General features: G+C 50.4%; 1 protein-coding gene across 1 annotated transcript in view; it reads right to left on the minus strand.

The window, feature by feature from the left end:
• The window catches only part of STARD8 (StAR related lipid transfer domain containing 8), a 65,180-nt gene extending 50,010 nt beyond the window's left edge, over positions 1-15,170 (minus strand). The window contains exons 1-2 of the mRNA XM_019648048.1: positions 14,940-15,170; positions 1,179-1,212 (exon numbers count right to left, since the gene is read on the minus strand). Coding sequence (XP_019503593.1) covers positions 1,179-1,212; positions 14,940-14,984 — 79 coding nt within the window. The 5' untranslated portion in view covers positions 14,985-15,170. The remainder of the gene's footprint in view (positions 1-1,178; positions 1,213-14,939) is intronic.
• Between the last annotated feature and the right edge of the window lie 215 nt (positions 15,171-15,385).

Here is a 15,385-nt window from a genome sequence, read left to right on the forward strand (position 1 = left end):
AGCCCTGGAATGGTGGTGGGGGGAGGAGGCGGGGGGTGGAGAAGCAGATGTGTGCTGTGTGCTGATCAAAGCAGTGTTCCTGCTTCAAAATAGGTCCCCTCTCATCTGCTGTCATGGCAATGCAAATAAACGCCTCGCCCCACTGGCGCTTCTTCTTTTTTAGCAGCCACCACCCAAGAACTCAGGGTCCTCGGGTGGAAAAGTCCTTGGGAGTTCAGCAGATCCCCTCTCTGCCTCGTGGTGAGACTGCCCAAACCAGCTCCAACTACTTGGGGACCTTGCATAGGTCCTTAGCATGCCACTTGTCAATTGGTGCTTTTCTGTTTCCACATGACCCCCAAGCGTAACTGCCACCTAGGAGCCACCTCATTCAAGTCGTGAACTCATCCTGATGAAAAACTGGAGCCAATGGGAACGGCTGAGGTCGGGCCAGAGCCAGGAGGGTGGCCTAGATGACCTCAGCCAAGCCTAGCCGATGCCGGGAGTTCAGGTTCTTTGGCAGTAAATTCGTTCCTGGCCAGTATCCTTCTCTCTTCCTCCCCAAAGCAGTCATCTTCCTCAAGATGACTGGGTCCTCCTCGACAGAATGCCACCCACGTGTCCACACCCAAGTGCGACACCAGAGGCAGAAGGCAGACAGGCAGTCAGGCTCAAAGCAACTTGTTAGAGAGAAAAAGGAGGGCGTTCTTTCCCTAAAGGCCACATATATCCCCTCAGTCCTAACTAAGCCCCTTGGAAGCCCTCCAGATAAAGCAAATGGTGGGGATACCACAGGCACTGACTCTCAAATGTCAAGTCTCTTTTCCTCCACTTACCTGTCCTGTTTCCCAGCATACCTCCCACCCCTGATACACTTCCCATGGAAAAAAGGCCTCTGAGAACAACGGAAGCATATGGGCGGCTGCCACTTGCTGATAGCTTCTTCAGGGACATCCTCCCCTGGCTCCCTGAGAAGAGAAAACCCTCCCTCGGAGAAATAAACAAGCTGTGCATGCGCCTTCGTTCGTTTTCAAAAGGCAAAGACGGAGGAGTCCACTAGAGGGAGACAGAGAGTGTCTTCAGATTCCGCATCTAGGTCATTGGCTGTACCGCCCAGGAATCTAATGGGCCACCCAATAGGAGCACTGAGAACCTGGTCCCATAGCATGCCACCGGTGTGCCCCACTTCACACACTTACCGGCATTCTTCCTCCCCCGCCGCAACGGGAAGCACTGCAAAGGAAACAGAGGAGAAATCAGGCATTGCAGAGACCCTTGCAAAATCAAAACTGTAAGGAATCTTTGAAGTCAGCACGTTCAAGCGACCCATTTTACAGAAAGACACGCTGAGGCCCACAGCAACGGAAAATGAAATACAAGTAGGGAGCAAGTGGGATCAGAAGCCCAGACTCCTGACTGCCCACTCCATAATACTTTCTTCCACTCCACTGGCTGACTCCTCTGGTTCACTTCACTCTCACTGAATGGGGAGCGCCCCCATGTCAGGGGATTGGAGAGTCTGCACAGGTCACAGTACTGTCCCAAGGCCTGCAAATAAGGATTATCAAAGAATCCCTGAGCATTGCCTTGGCACATACCATCCTTGGTATAGCATCAACCAGGTTAGAGGCAAGGTGTGCTGCTGGAAAGAGCAGTACATATTTAGAATTGGAAAACTCAAGTTCAGGGTCACCTACCTCTACTTACTTATTATGTGACATTGGACATAACCTCTTGAGCCTCATTTTCTGCCTGCATAAGACTAAGATAGTGATAATCTCAACTTCACAGGCTTTGTGAGAAACTAACGTACCTGAAAGTACTCTTTAAAATGATAAAGCACATTGTAAATTCATTCATTCAACAAATATTTACAGAGTGCCAATGGTCTTCAAAGCACTATGATGATCAAGACAAGGTCCCTGTCCTCATGGAGCAGGGACAAACAATAAACAGGTAAACAAATGAACAAATAAGGAAATTTCAGACATCACTAAGGACCAAAAGGAGAAACTTTGTTTCGCTTATTTAGGTCTTTCTTTCATTACATTTTTTTGTTTTCAACATATATATTCTATATGTGCTTTGTAATATTTCCAAGTATTTCAATTCTCGAAGGTTGTTGTGTTGTATTTTTATGGTATTCTCTTCAAAATCATTTTTATATTCTAAGTTTACATAGCTAGTACATAGAAATAAGATTTGTTTTCCATGTGTTGATATTGACCTTGTAACTTAGGACCTTGCTAAACTCATTAGTTCTAAAAATTGCTTTATAGACTCTTTGGAATTTTGTACATAGATGATCATGTTGTCTGTGAATTGGGGCAGTTTTATTTCTTCTTCCTCCCCCCACCCCCAACCCCGCCCATCAAACTGCTTTTTATTTCTCTTCTTGGCTATCACCCTGGCTAAGGCAAGGAATACATTTTATAAAACAATGTATTTGAACTTCCATTTTCAGAACAACATTGAGTGGATATACTTTTCCCCTATTCTTCCTACTAAGTACAACTAAAATTTATGAACAATGTAAATATAAAACAAACATAAGAAGACTCTGAAAACTAGAGAGAATGTAGTTCAGGACCTTGAACCTGAAGAATGACCTGGCAGTGGGTTTCCAGACTATATGCTGGGAAAACTGGAAACCTGGAAACACAAATAGGTGCAAACAAACAAAGCTTCAGGGAGAGCCTGCTCTCTCTAGCCAATGGGCCAGGAAAGGGCAAAGCCTAACAAGACAGAAATCTTTTAGAGAATAGTTTGCCTACAATTGTCAACTACCATGAGCTCCATTCTCACCCCCATCAGAAAAGGCCAAGTATGGAGCGCAGATCTTTACCCTTGTCCTACTACAGCATGGCATCCCTCTCCTTCCTTCAGGGTGATCATAAAAAGCCCAGTAGTCGAGAGTGCCAAGAACAGCCAGCGTCACCAAGGGAAGGGTCTCAGTCAGCACCTAGATGCAGGCTGACTGGAGGTCAGACCCTCGGGCAGCAGCTTTTAAAGTATGCAAATACCTACAGTCCTGTGGGCCCCCACCAGAGTGAGCCAGGTGGTCTGGAGGTGTCCCCTGGGTACCTGAGGCAGTTGGGAAAAAAATCAGGGCTCCAGACAAGTGTACAAGCTTTTCTCTGGGAGACAGTGGTGAGCTGTAGTGGGGCAGAAGGAGAGCACAAAGATGGCGTCCCCAAAAGGAGCAACTCTACAAAACAGGATGAGGTAGAGAGTGATAGGGTAGGAGGAACAGGGGGAATGCTTTAGAAAAAGTGGTCGGAGGGGGTCTCTCAGGGGAGCAGAACGTTGAGCAGAGGCCTGAATGACAAGAAGGAGCCAGCAATGTGACGATTGGGGTGCAGAACCTTCTAAGCAGAGGCTGAAGAGAAAGGCAGGGGCAAAGTCTGCAGGGCTTTGAAGGCCAGGGTGAGGGTGTGGGCTTAGATTCAAGTGACAGTAAGTAGCCAGCGGAGGGTGCAGTGTGGGAGAGCGACAAGATCTGATTTCCACCTCAGAAAGCTCACTCGCTGCTGTGTGGGGGATGGGTTGTGGAGCTAGAATAGAAGCAGGGGGATCTCTTAGGAGGCTTTTGCAGTAGTTCAAACAAGCACTGTCGGTGGCTTGGGCTAAATTAGTAGAAATGTTCACTCAACAGTTAAGAAGGAAAGAAAGGTTCTTGTTGGAGATAGAAGGGTCTTCTCATCTATTCTCCTGCCTCTACGCAGCCAGCCTCTGAACCAACTGAAAGGTTATCAGGAAAAGAGTTTGTCACAGTTTTTGTAATTAATCTCTCTTATCCCCTGAACAATGATTGCCACACCAGATGCAGATAACAATGAGTTTTAATCCTAGGAGATTAGGTTCAGCCCTAGATCACCCTAAAATGACTAAAGGTCAGACCCACCCTTGTAGACCACAAGACGACCTGGTGAATGTTCAACCCACAATTGGTCACAGGAGAGAGGAGGGGTAGGATGTGACCCCTGGGTGTTCATTGACAAGACCCTGGAGGGATGTTCGCGTGGGGGAAATGGAAAATTCTGGAATGAGATAAGTGTGAAAAGAGGAGAAAGACCAATCAAGAGAGACAGCTGTGAGATTCCCCTACAGAGTTACACAGTGGACCTATTTTGAACTAAGCAAGTCAATGTAGTTCTCAGTGGTCAACAAAAAGGGAATAAAAAGAAAGAATGAAGGAGTTGGGGAGAAGAAGAAAGCAGGCCCCTGTGTGGCTATAGAAATTAGGAGATGAACTGATGGGTGTGACATACTGTCACTCTGCAGTCCCATTCTAGTGATATTAAATGCCCTCCTCTCCCACCCTAACCCCCAACCCATGATAGGCATGACAGAATTAAAGCTAGTTCACAAGCAAGTTAGGCTTTACATTTACACAGGAATTTACAGGTTACAAATAAGGGACCTTGTCTGACTGTTACAAACAGTCTGCATGATAGGTTTTATTATCTTCATGTGACACATGAAGATGAGGCCCAGAGAAATGAAATGACTTATCTAAGGTCATACAGTGAGTAAGTGTCAGAACCAAGTTTATACTTTAGGCCTATGAGGCTCCCACTTTTATGGCTTCCTATTCTTTTCTCTCTGTCACCCTGCTCCTGGCACTCTTTTGGTAGCTGAGAGGGTCACAGGGAAAAATGAGGCATGAGCTTTTACATGGGACAGCTCTGCTACCAAGTAAGGGCTCCTTGTGTTTCTTGATTGTACAACATATTCTTGTCACTTGGGGATTCTGAACCCAGGAGCCAGGAGTCCAGCACTCACAGAGACAGCCATTGTGGAAGATGACCAGGGTTAGTGGTGACAGCCTTCCCATCCAGTGGGCCACTCATTCACTCACTGTGACCTTCCTCAGGGCCAGGCCCTGTGCTGGGTACTCAGGGGTTCCGCTAAATCAGGCATGTTCCCTACCCTTGAGGAACTCACAACCGAGTTGGAGGAGGGGTACGCCACATGCAGAAATCTTCACAATTGCATGTAAGCGCTATGGGAAAGCAGAAAGCCTTGTGGAACTGAGCAGAGGGAGTAAGTGGTTACCGGACACGCAGGTGCATTGTCACAAGGGCATTCGTGGAGGAAGCAGCATTTGGAACAGGTCCTGAAGGATGAGTAGCATGGCAGGCAGAAGGAAGAAAAGAGAATAGGGCAAGGAGACGTGGAGGCGTGTGCTTTGAGGAACTGTGCATAGTCTGGCTGCAGACAGAATGCCAGACAGACAGGAAGAAATGAGTCTGGAGCAGCGGGTAGGGGCCAGATCATGAAGGGCCTTGTTGGTCACATGAAGGAATTTGAACTTTATCCAGAGCTCAGTGGGGAGCCATTGAAGAGGCCTAAACAGAGGAGTCAGAGAGTCAGATTTATATTTCAGACGGTTACTCTATGTGTTGAGTAAAGAATAGATCGGGAATGGGGGTGGGAGACGTTAAGCAAAACTAGAGATGGTGAGGCCAGAGCAGATCGGGGCAGTGGGATGAGTTCAAGGTTTGTGCCCTGGACAACTGGGTGGATGAGGGGGCTGTTAACTGAAGTCAGGAACAGAGGAAAAGGTGTGGTTGGGGGCCATGGGCCAGGGGGAGGGTCTTCTTTTTCTCATGAATCTCGTTTGGACATGTTGGGTTTGAGGGATCTGTGGAGCGCCTGCCCAGAGCAGTGGAGTAGGTGCTATGGCAGACCTGTACGTGTAGAGCTGCACAGAAGCAGATATAGTTCCTGCCCTTCAGGAGGTTGGAGTCTAGTGGCAGATAGAGTGGCCAGACAGAAAAAGACAGATCAGGAATTTCTGAGAGAAAAAGCGAATCATCTTGAAAGAGTGAAAAAGAGAGCACCAGAGCCAAAATGCAGATGGCGACAGAAAGCTGCTTGCTGCGTGAGAAGTTGGGAGGTCTGAGAGGGGTGTCTCAGAGACAAGCTGCAAAGGCTACAGACAGGTTTCGTCCAGGCTCAAGGAGTCCTCAGCCATGGTGGCTGGACAGAGCTCACGCTCCCAGCATCCTCTCTGCTCAGCTTGCAGCCTCTGCGACCAGCCCTTGCCCTGCTATCTGAGAGCAAGCCCAGAGAGGTTTTTCCCCCCTTCCTTTCCTGCTTTCTCTGCTTCCCCCTTAGCTCCTGGCCAGTGCATTGCTACAGGCCCAAGCCTGGGGCCAGTCACGAGAGCGCGTTCTTCACATTCCTGCCTCCCCCAGTCCTCTCAGTTGAGCTACACACAGCCCTATTCACGGCCTGACCCTCCCTTCCTCTGGAGTGGGCCCCCACCGCCCCCAGGCCGAGCCCATGTTTTGCCAACACAGACTATGGCCACTGTGGGAAAAGGACTCCCAGACCCCTCAAGAGCTGACTCTTCTGTCTCTTGGGGTCTCTCCGCTGGGTGGGGGTTCAGTGGGTGTGGGCACGTGTGTGCGCACGAGTATGTACGTGTGTTCCATGCACTCAGCCAACACTTCTAGGCTGTGTTGGGCTGGGCACACGGATACATGAAACACAGGGTGGGTCCTTAGAGGAGCTCACAGCCCGGGGTGGAGACAGCTGGGTACATGGAGGCCAGCATGCGTGCTGGGGCTTGGATGGAGCCTGCCACCAGGCCCTAAACTGGAATACTGGTGTCATGGTGCCACTTTTAAACCCCATCCCAGTGGCCTGCTGAGAGTAGTGTGCTGCAGCCCTGAGGGACACCAGTCTGTTCCCTTGAAAGGGCAGAGGACACCTGCTTTAGAGCAGTACTGACAGCCACAGGCATTGCGCCTGGCTGTGTACCTTTCACCAGCTCTTTGCTCGGCTTCACACTTGTTCTTATAATCATAGGTGGGTCCCTGACAATTCTCATCCTTCCATCATGAGGAAAAGGGTGAGGGACAGGCCCAACCAGGAAAGGGTAATGGAAGAAAGGCCTTCAAGAAGGTCTTTGGAGAATGCAGCGTCTTGGACCACCTTTTCAGGAATCCCCAGAGGTCTATCTCCCCTTTGTCCCCTCTCTGAGAGTGCGTGCGAGCTGTCCCTACTGGCTTCGAGTGTGGGGCCTCTCAGAAGGCTGGACTCCCTGCCTGCCCACCGGACTACCGTAGTCTAATACACACTCACCCATCCCCAAAGACTACCCAACTTGTGGCTCGAGGAACGCTGATCTGCATATCACTTTATAACTCAGCCCGGACAGAAAGCCCTGCTGCCTTGGACCCTTTGCACCTTAATTCCCTCCTGCCGGTCCTGGCAGAGCCTCCTTTCCCCCTTCCCCACTCCTGGCTCCTCACTGGACCCACAGGGCCACTCCAGGCCCAGCCCCTTGCCTTTGGGCCCCCTGCCCACCAGCCTTCTCCAGCCTTGGACCCTACTGTCCTCTCGCCTCCACAGCAGGGCCTCGAAGGAGAACCAGTGAGCAGCTGCAAGCCCCATGGGGTTCTCTGGATAATCTCAGGAATGTCCTATCCCAAAGACTTGACTTTCCCACTGGCCCACAGGGACCCTCCTTCCTGCCCAGAGCTTGGGAGTCCTTCCAGGGGAGGGGCCTTAGATGAGTGAGTGCAGGAAGGGACTGGAGGGGAGGGACACAGCGGTTCCAGGGTAGAATGGCACTCTTTTTTAGGCTCTCAGCTAGTTTGACCAGGGGTGAAGATAGGAGGATAGGAGGAGTCACAGCCCATTACCTGAGCTTCTTGGTCATAACATCAGTGTTAGATACTGTCTTTTGACTTCCACATTGGATGTCCCCAATTCTAGGTGCTCCCAGGCAGGGAAAATTTCTCTTTATGTTAGACGAGGAAACTGAGGGCACAAGCCATGGGCCCAGGGTCACCCAAAGCAAGCCATCAACTCTCCTCAAATTTAACTCACATTTACCGAGCACCTACTACGTGGCAGATCCTTTCACATGTCATCGTGTCCATCAATTATGAAGTAGGGACTATTGTCCCTGTGTTCTTCATGAGGAAAAGAGGCAGAAGCTGGGCTAGCAAGTCAGGGCCCTATTTCCAGAGGCTCCTGCATGCTACCATTGTACCGCATTCTTCTCTCAAGCGCCCAGGGTGACCCAGGCCAGGGGCTTGGGGGGGGGGAAGGCCAGGAAAAGTCAGCCAACGCCCATTTCCAGGGCCTCGAGCCCCATTCCCCAAGTGCAGGAGTTCCTTTCCTCTGTCCCTTGGCAGCCCTAGCCTTGGAACTACAGGTCCAACTGGATTCCAAGGTCCCTGGCGACAGCAGCAGCTCAGAGGTGGGCTAGAGGGGTGGGGTCAAGGAGTTCCACCCCCCACACCCCCCCCCACACTGTGAAACCTCTGACCCCACGTCCCAGCCCAGGCCACCTGGGCCGCTGCTCCCTGTAATTGTTACTAGTGACTTGGAAATGCAGGCCAGGGCCTGGCTTCCAGAACTTCCCAAGCGTCCGGCTGTTCTCAGGCCCTGGGGGCCACTGGGAGGACTGGCCTCCAACACAGGCTCGTTTCCCTGAGCCTCCCCTCCCCTCCCCAAGGGCCTTGAGTGGAAATCACTGACATTTTGGGAGCAGGTTTTGTTTTTTTTCACTTGGTCTGGAAGTTCAAAGAAGTATATATGAAATATAATAAGAGAAAAACCAATCTAGCCCCCTCATTTTAAAGCTGGAGAAACTGAGGCACAGATTACATAAACACAGTGAACAGAACATGGATTTTAGACCTAAATGGCCTGGGTTTAAAATCCCAAATGTATCACTTAAGAGCTGTGTGACCCTGGATAAGTTTCTGAATCTTTCTGTGCTTCAGTAAAACGAGGACGAGAAAAGCTTGGAACAGTGTCTACCGCATAGTATGTGCTCTATGCGTGTTAGCTAATATTAGTTCTAACTTTCTCTAGTGCTTTGAGGGGAAAAACAAACCTGGTATTTCCCATCTGCAGCCTTTCCCAGCAGCCATATTGTCAGGTCCGTCCTCCACCTCCCAGCAGCCCCCCACTCATATTGCTTTTGGCACCAAAAAAAGCTGAAAGCAAAGTCACGATCTGTGTTCAAGACATAAGTCAGAGTCAAAGCTTGCTTCCTCCTCCCCGTCTCACCTCCCCCGTGCCCATCCCCAGCTCTCCCGCTCCCCAGAACAAATAACGTCCAAGCTCAGATGATTCAAGCAAACCGTACCTATTTTGCTGAGATGGGCAACAGGGGGAGAGGGGCAAGCAAGCATGATGAGTGAGCTCACAACCGGCAAATTCGGGAGGTCCCCGTCCCCATTCCCAGGCCAGTCCATTTTTAAGAGTGCTGCAGCTGTGTTCCTACAGGAAGTACCCTGGAGCCCAGCTTAGTCATCCTTTACCTGTAGGTACTAGTTAGACTAAAATTGTTAACCTGTTGGACAGTTCCATACCCTGACACTTTCTGGACTGAATCAGCCATAGCCAACCACAGAGCACGTGGGGGTTGTGAGCGTGAAAAACTCATGTTCTATCCACTAGATAGAAAGCTCCATGAGGGTGGGGACCTACCGCCATTTTACTAACCACTGTCGATCTCCCCAGGGCCTAACGCGGTGCTGGCCATACAGTAAGCCCTGAATGCATACCACTTGCGTGAATGAGTAAGGGCAGACCTTCCTGAAGGCTATTCTCAGCCTAAGGAAACTCGCCCTCGCCATTTCAGTCAAAATCGAAACGAATGAACATCTCAACAGGCCTTGCCATCGTTATTTCATGCGATCAGCCTCATGGGGTAGGAATTATAATTTTCCCCAGTGTACAAACAATAACAATGGTTGATGCTTGCTAACTATGTGCCAGGTACTTTTCTAAGCCATTTGTACACATTAACTCCTTTAAGCATCATCACAACTTTATTTAGCTCCATTTTACAGAGCAGGAAACTAAAGCTCAGAGGGGTGAAGTAACTTTCTCAGAGACACACAGCTAGCATGTTGTGGCTCAGATACTAAAGGGCTTGATGCCATGTCTTCTAACTCCAGAGGTCCTAATCTTTTCAGTGCATCAGGAACACCAAGGTTGAACTCCTATATAAAAATTCACAAGTCTCTCATTTTTACCCGTTCTCCCATCACCATCCACACCCAATCTCGATGTCCGGGGCAAATCCTCTGGCTCTGTTCCTCCTCCGTCTCCTGTCCCAACCTTACTCTTCCTTGAAGAAGCCTTCCTTCTCTTTCCCTCCATGGATCATCCTTTCAGATTTGGATCCTATTGTACATCTGCTGTGTGACAGGCTCGCATACACAGCCCTTCGTTGGCAACTCCACTGACTCTCATCCGCGAGGAGAGGTGGCTTGCTCAAGACCACTCAGCCTAGATGTGGCAGAGGCAGGCACTGTGTCCAGGTCAGTCTGACTCCATGTCCAGTGCTCTTTCTGCCACACCAAGCTGCCTTCTGTTCTGAGCTGGAAACTCCTCCCAGAAAGCTCCCTGGATCCCCCAGAAACCGATTGACAACTTGCTTTAAGTCCACCTGTGCCAATGACGTTACCACCAGATGTTCTTACCCCTCAGCTCATGGAGCTGTGCATCACAGAGGCGTGGCCATGTCAGCATCTAGGTGATTTACAATTAGCCACACAGGGGCAATCCATAGCGTGGATTTGTCACCCCTGTCAGGAACCAGTACCCACCACTCAACTGACATTATGTGAGTCAGTTGTGAGTCAGGGCTGTAGAACTGCAGAGAGTGGTCCTGGGGTGAAACCTCCTTCCGTGGGGTATAGGGCCCTACTCTGCCCTTGCTAAGTGATTTTGTCATGACTTGAGAGTCTATTTCATAACGTCTTGCTTTGGACCCACTAATTGAGAGGTGGCTGTATGTATAAGTCTCAGATATACATACACAAACTCAGGCTGGTTGAGGCACCGGTGGCGTCTTGGTAGAGAGGAGTTGTGCATGGAATGTGGGAAGGGCACGCAGAGTATCTGAGGGTTTCTGTGCATTCACACGCTCCCCTGAATTCTCCACAGTTCCTCCTGCCTCTCCCATGGCAAACACACACTGACGGGCGACAAGGGCAGAGGTCTGGAAAAGTGGAGAGGTCCTGGGGGCTGGGAGTGGAACTGCGGAATCACCGGTCATTGTCACACTCTTACCCCATATCCTGCCATGCTGATTCCTGGCAAAGACTGGGAAGCTGCGAGCTGGCCTGGGGCAGAGAGGGCCCAGGGTGTGAACAAGCAGACATGAGGCCGTGTACCGAGCATATGCGCATGAATGAGCCTGCAGAGGGGATGCAAAAGCATGCACCCGTGTGCCCAGGTACCGAGGCAGCCACGTGGAAGCCCCAAGCACTCTGTGGAAGCTCATGAACAGGAGAGGCTGCTGAGAATGTGTCCTTGGGTGAATGCTGGAGAGCCCTCGTGCACATATGTACTCACTTGCGTGACTAAGGATGTGAGGACAGTGACTCGGGACAAGCATGGTGTCCCTATGGAACTTCTACAAGGCCAACCTCCCAGTTTACAAGGGACTTTTCTGTCTATAATTTTATTACCACGTGCGTGGATGTGTGCACGTGTGTGTGGCATGTGTCTAGATGCCCTACCTGCTCTATTACACAGACCGTGTGCGGATCCGGTTGTGTCTTGACCCCCTGTGTGACCTTGGGCACATCTTTTCCCTTCTCTGGGCCTCAGTTTTCTCATCGATAGTTTGGAAGGAGAAACAGATGACCTCTGTGGGTCTTTCCATCTCGGGTATTGTGTAACTATCTACCTGTCATAAGAGGAAAGAGCTGACGGACAGCAGGGAGTATTGACCCTCAATGTCACCTAGAGGTCATGGCTGAGCTGGAGCTCCAGCCAGATTCTCTACCTCACTTGGAGGCGAGTGCCCTCCAAGAACTGATGTGCCCACCTGAAACAAGAGAATACCATGAGAGAGCATCCAAGTTCTGGGGACTCGCTATATGCATAACACCGTGCTCGATGCTGGGAGGGGGTGAAAGAGCACATGGAAGAAACAGTCCTGTGTGTGTGTGTGCGCACGCGCATGTGGAGGTGTGAGGCTGGGGGCGGGGTACTCGTCCGTGTGCGTGGTTGTACTGAGAGACCATGGATACCTTCCCGGCCCGCTGGCCTCCAGAACACACAGCAGACACGTATGGAACTATTTACACTGGCTTCATCTCACATCCAAGCATCTTGTCCCTTGGCTGCCCTTAACCCCCAATGCAACTCAAAGCACTCCTGAGCCCTGGCCTGGCCCCTTGTCACTTTCCCAGGATCCATGGCTTCTGAGGTGTCACTCTTCAGCTCCCAAATGGGTCGCTCTGCTCTTAGACTCAGGCAAGGCCAGAGTAGAGGGCTGTGACAAAAGAGATGCAACCTGAGATCTTAACCCTGGAGTAGCCAAACATGGAATGACCATTGTTCTTTGCTTTGGTGCCTCTGGTGTGCAGCTGGGAAATCTGCTCTCAAGTCAGGTGTGTTGACCACCTACTCCATGCCAGGCGCTCTGTGAGAAAGGCACTGACTTGACAGACAACGAACTGAGGCTGAGAGGACTCTCAGCCCAAAGCAGCCCATACCGTTGATGGAGCTTGCAAGCTCAGAAGGCCTGCCTGTCTGATGGGCCTCAGAGCAGTATAGCACTGGACAAGGAGATGTGAAACCCAAGCGTGTGCGTGGGTCTGGCAGGCTGCCTCCTAGCCCTGAGATCTAACCACGCATTGGTTTGCATCCACCACAGCCCTGTGTGTCCACGTGCATGCTTCTATATGTCTACATAACTTTGTGTATGTGCCTGGTCTGTGTATGCCTGCGTGCTTGTGTGTGGGAGGGTATGCGTTTGTGTGCGTGTGTGCCTACTTCTCTATGTGTGTGCAGGTATATGTGAGGCTCCATGTTTGTGGCTTTGCACTGTCTGCATGTGCATGCGCATTTGCATGTGTTTGTCTCTGTGTGTGTGTGTGTATGTGTGTGCAGCTGAGCATGTGCACAAACGTGTACATTCTGTGTTTGTGGACACGCACATGAGTGAATGTCTGTGTGTGTGTGTGTGTGTGTGTGTGCGCGCACGCGTGCGACTAGTGTCTGGGACGTGGAATAGACATCCCTAGCCTTTCTTGGGGCTTTCCTACCCCAACAAGTTCTAAGGTGTTGCCATGGGCTGGGAGTGTTTGCTGGCAGTCTTAAAGATTGGGGTAATTCTCAGAAAGAGATTTAAATCCATGCCAGGAACCCAGAGTGGTTAGCCAGGTAGTGGACAGCGATGCTAAATAGGCGTCAAACCTCTCAGGCACTTTCACAGTCCCCCTTTCCCTGCCCTTATCCTTAGCTCCATCTCTCATCATCTCCTCCCACCCACCTTCCTGCCTCCACCTCATCATGTGGGCCCTTCCACACCGCCCCCACCCAAGACTGCTTGGGTGCTTAGAAACATTCATTTCATTATATCCCTCCTTTACTAAAATCCCCCCATACCCTAACACAACAGCCTCCAGACTTCGGAATTTCATGGGTGAGGAAGAAAATACTTAAATAAATAGGGGACCAGTCAGAATGTTGCAAACATTTTTATTTCCCTGAGGACAGATATTTTTTAAATCTCTCACTCTTATTTCATAAAGAAAGATCACTTGAACCCCACCCCTTCACAAAGGACATAATCATCTCTAAATAAAGAATAGTCTTTTGAGTTGAATTAACTTAGCTTTCTGAAAACTGCACTCTACTATCCCCACTTTTCTCTCATTTCACCGCAGATGAGTGAAAATCTCATTTGGGACCCCCGCCAGGTGAGGGCCACAAACCCGCAGATCAATTTTTCTCTCCCCTTGAACCCTGTGCTTGATGCCGTCACGAACCAGCCCTTTCCCCAACCCACCACCACTTGGCGGCCTCCGGACTCTTGCTCATGAAGTTCCCACTGCCAGGCATGCCTGGAATGCCCTTCCCCCCTTTTTGGACTGACAAACTCTTCTCTTCCTTTGAGCCCCAGGCTCAGCCCAAATGTGACAAACTGTGAACTCTCTCCAAGCCCCTCCCAGTGGTGGAAGTGATCTTTCCTTCCAAGGGTCCCAGCCCTTCTTTCATCCTGTGTTAGAATCACATAGTGTCATGGAGAGGACGGGCTTGGGGCTCCCATCCCAACCCTGCCAGTCATGTCTGAGTGTCCTTGTAAACATTTCTTAATCGTTCAGTGTCCTTTCTCTAGGTATAAAAGCATAAAAACAACGGCTTGTGAGATTACCACCAGAGTTAATGAAAGTGCCTACATCTGGTACCTAGAGGATCCTAAATAAATATCATTTCCTTGGTTCTTGAGAGCAGAAGTCATGCCCTACACAGACTGTGGGTCCTGCTGTACCCCTGTACTCATGTCCGTGACATAGTAGGCATGAAACAGATATTTATTAACCGACCAACTATCTAGCATGGTGTCTGCCATATACATGTAGTAGGTTACTGATAAAGATTTGTCACTCTTCTTACCTCCTCTCTGAAGACAGAAACCATGCCCATTTTTTACTTTGTGTAACTCCTATGGTGCCGAGCACAGAGAAGGTGCTTGATATATGTTGATGGAAATTAGTAATCATAATCATAGTAATAGTGACCACCACTCGTATGGATGCTATGCGTGCATGCTAGTCATCATGCTAGGAACTTTACACACATTATCTCTTATATTTGCAAACATTGAATACACGAAAAACCCCACCAACCCCATCACCCTATAAAGTCAGTGTCACTATTGTCTTCATTGTAAAGCTAAGGAGACTGGGGCTTTAAGAACCGTGCCTCAGTGGCAAGGCCCAGGAAGCAACAGAGGCAAGTTTAATGAACAGGAGCCAGCTAGCCTACTTAATTTCGTGGGAAAGCAGCGGCAGGTCACAGAGCTGGTTAAATGACAAAGGTGGGACTTGATCCCAAGCCTAGCTAGTGCCAAGGCGGTCTCAGAAGACCATCTGCCTTGCGGCTAGCATGCAGTGGTCCCCAGCTGCCTCCTTTCTCGCCTGAGCAGTGGGGTGGGCTGGCTCTGGACAGCCACTTACCTTCACTTTCCTGAAGCAAGCCCAGAAAACGTCCAGCAGAGGCATGGTGGGGCGTGGGGAGGTGGCAGGGCCCTGCACAGCTCTGCTGGGCACAGGCCTCTCCTTCTCTAGGGACTAGGCTAGAGGGGAGCGGGGGCTCCACGGGAGCCAGCCCTGGCCCTGCACTCCATCAGCCGGCACGGCACAGAGAGGGGAGAGGCGGAAAGCAGCGGCTGTCCTGAGCTCAGCTCGCTCCACTCCAGGCGCCTCCGGGAGGGCCGGCCAAGGGAGGGAAGAAGGGAGGGAGAGAGGGAGAGGCTAGCTAAGGAGGAGGGACAGGAGGCGGGTCACTGATTCAAACTCAGCACCGTTAACCAGTTGGCTGGGACTGGACAGCAGTGCCAATTGGAATTCTCTGAACATTACAGTTCCCAAGCTTGGAGTGTCCAGCCTGCCTGCTTGCTCAC

The sequence above is a fragment of the Hipposideros armiger genome, unplaced genomic scaffold (genome assembly GCF_001890085.2).
Source record: "Hipposideros armiger isolate ML-2016 unplaced genomic scaffold, ASM189008v1 scaffold_119, whole genome shotgun sequence".
Taxonomy (NCBI): Eukaryota; Metazoa; Chordata; class Mammalia; order Chiroptera; family Hipposideridae; genus Hipposideros; species Hipposideros armiger.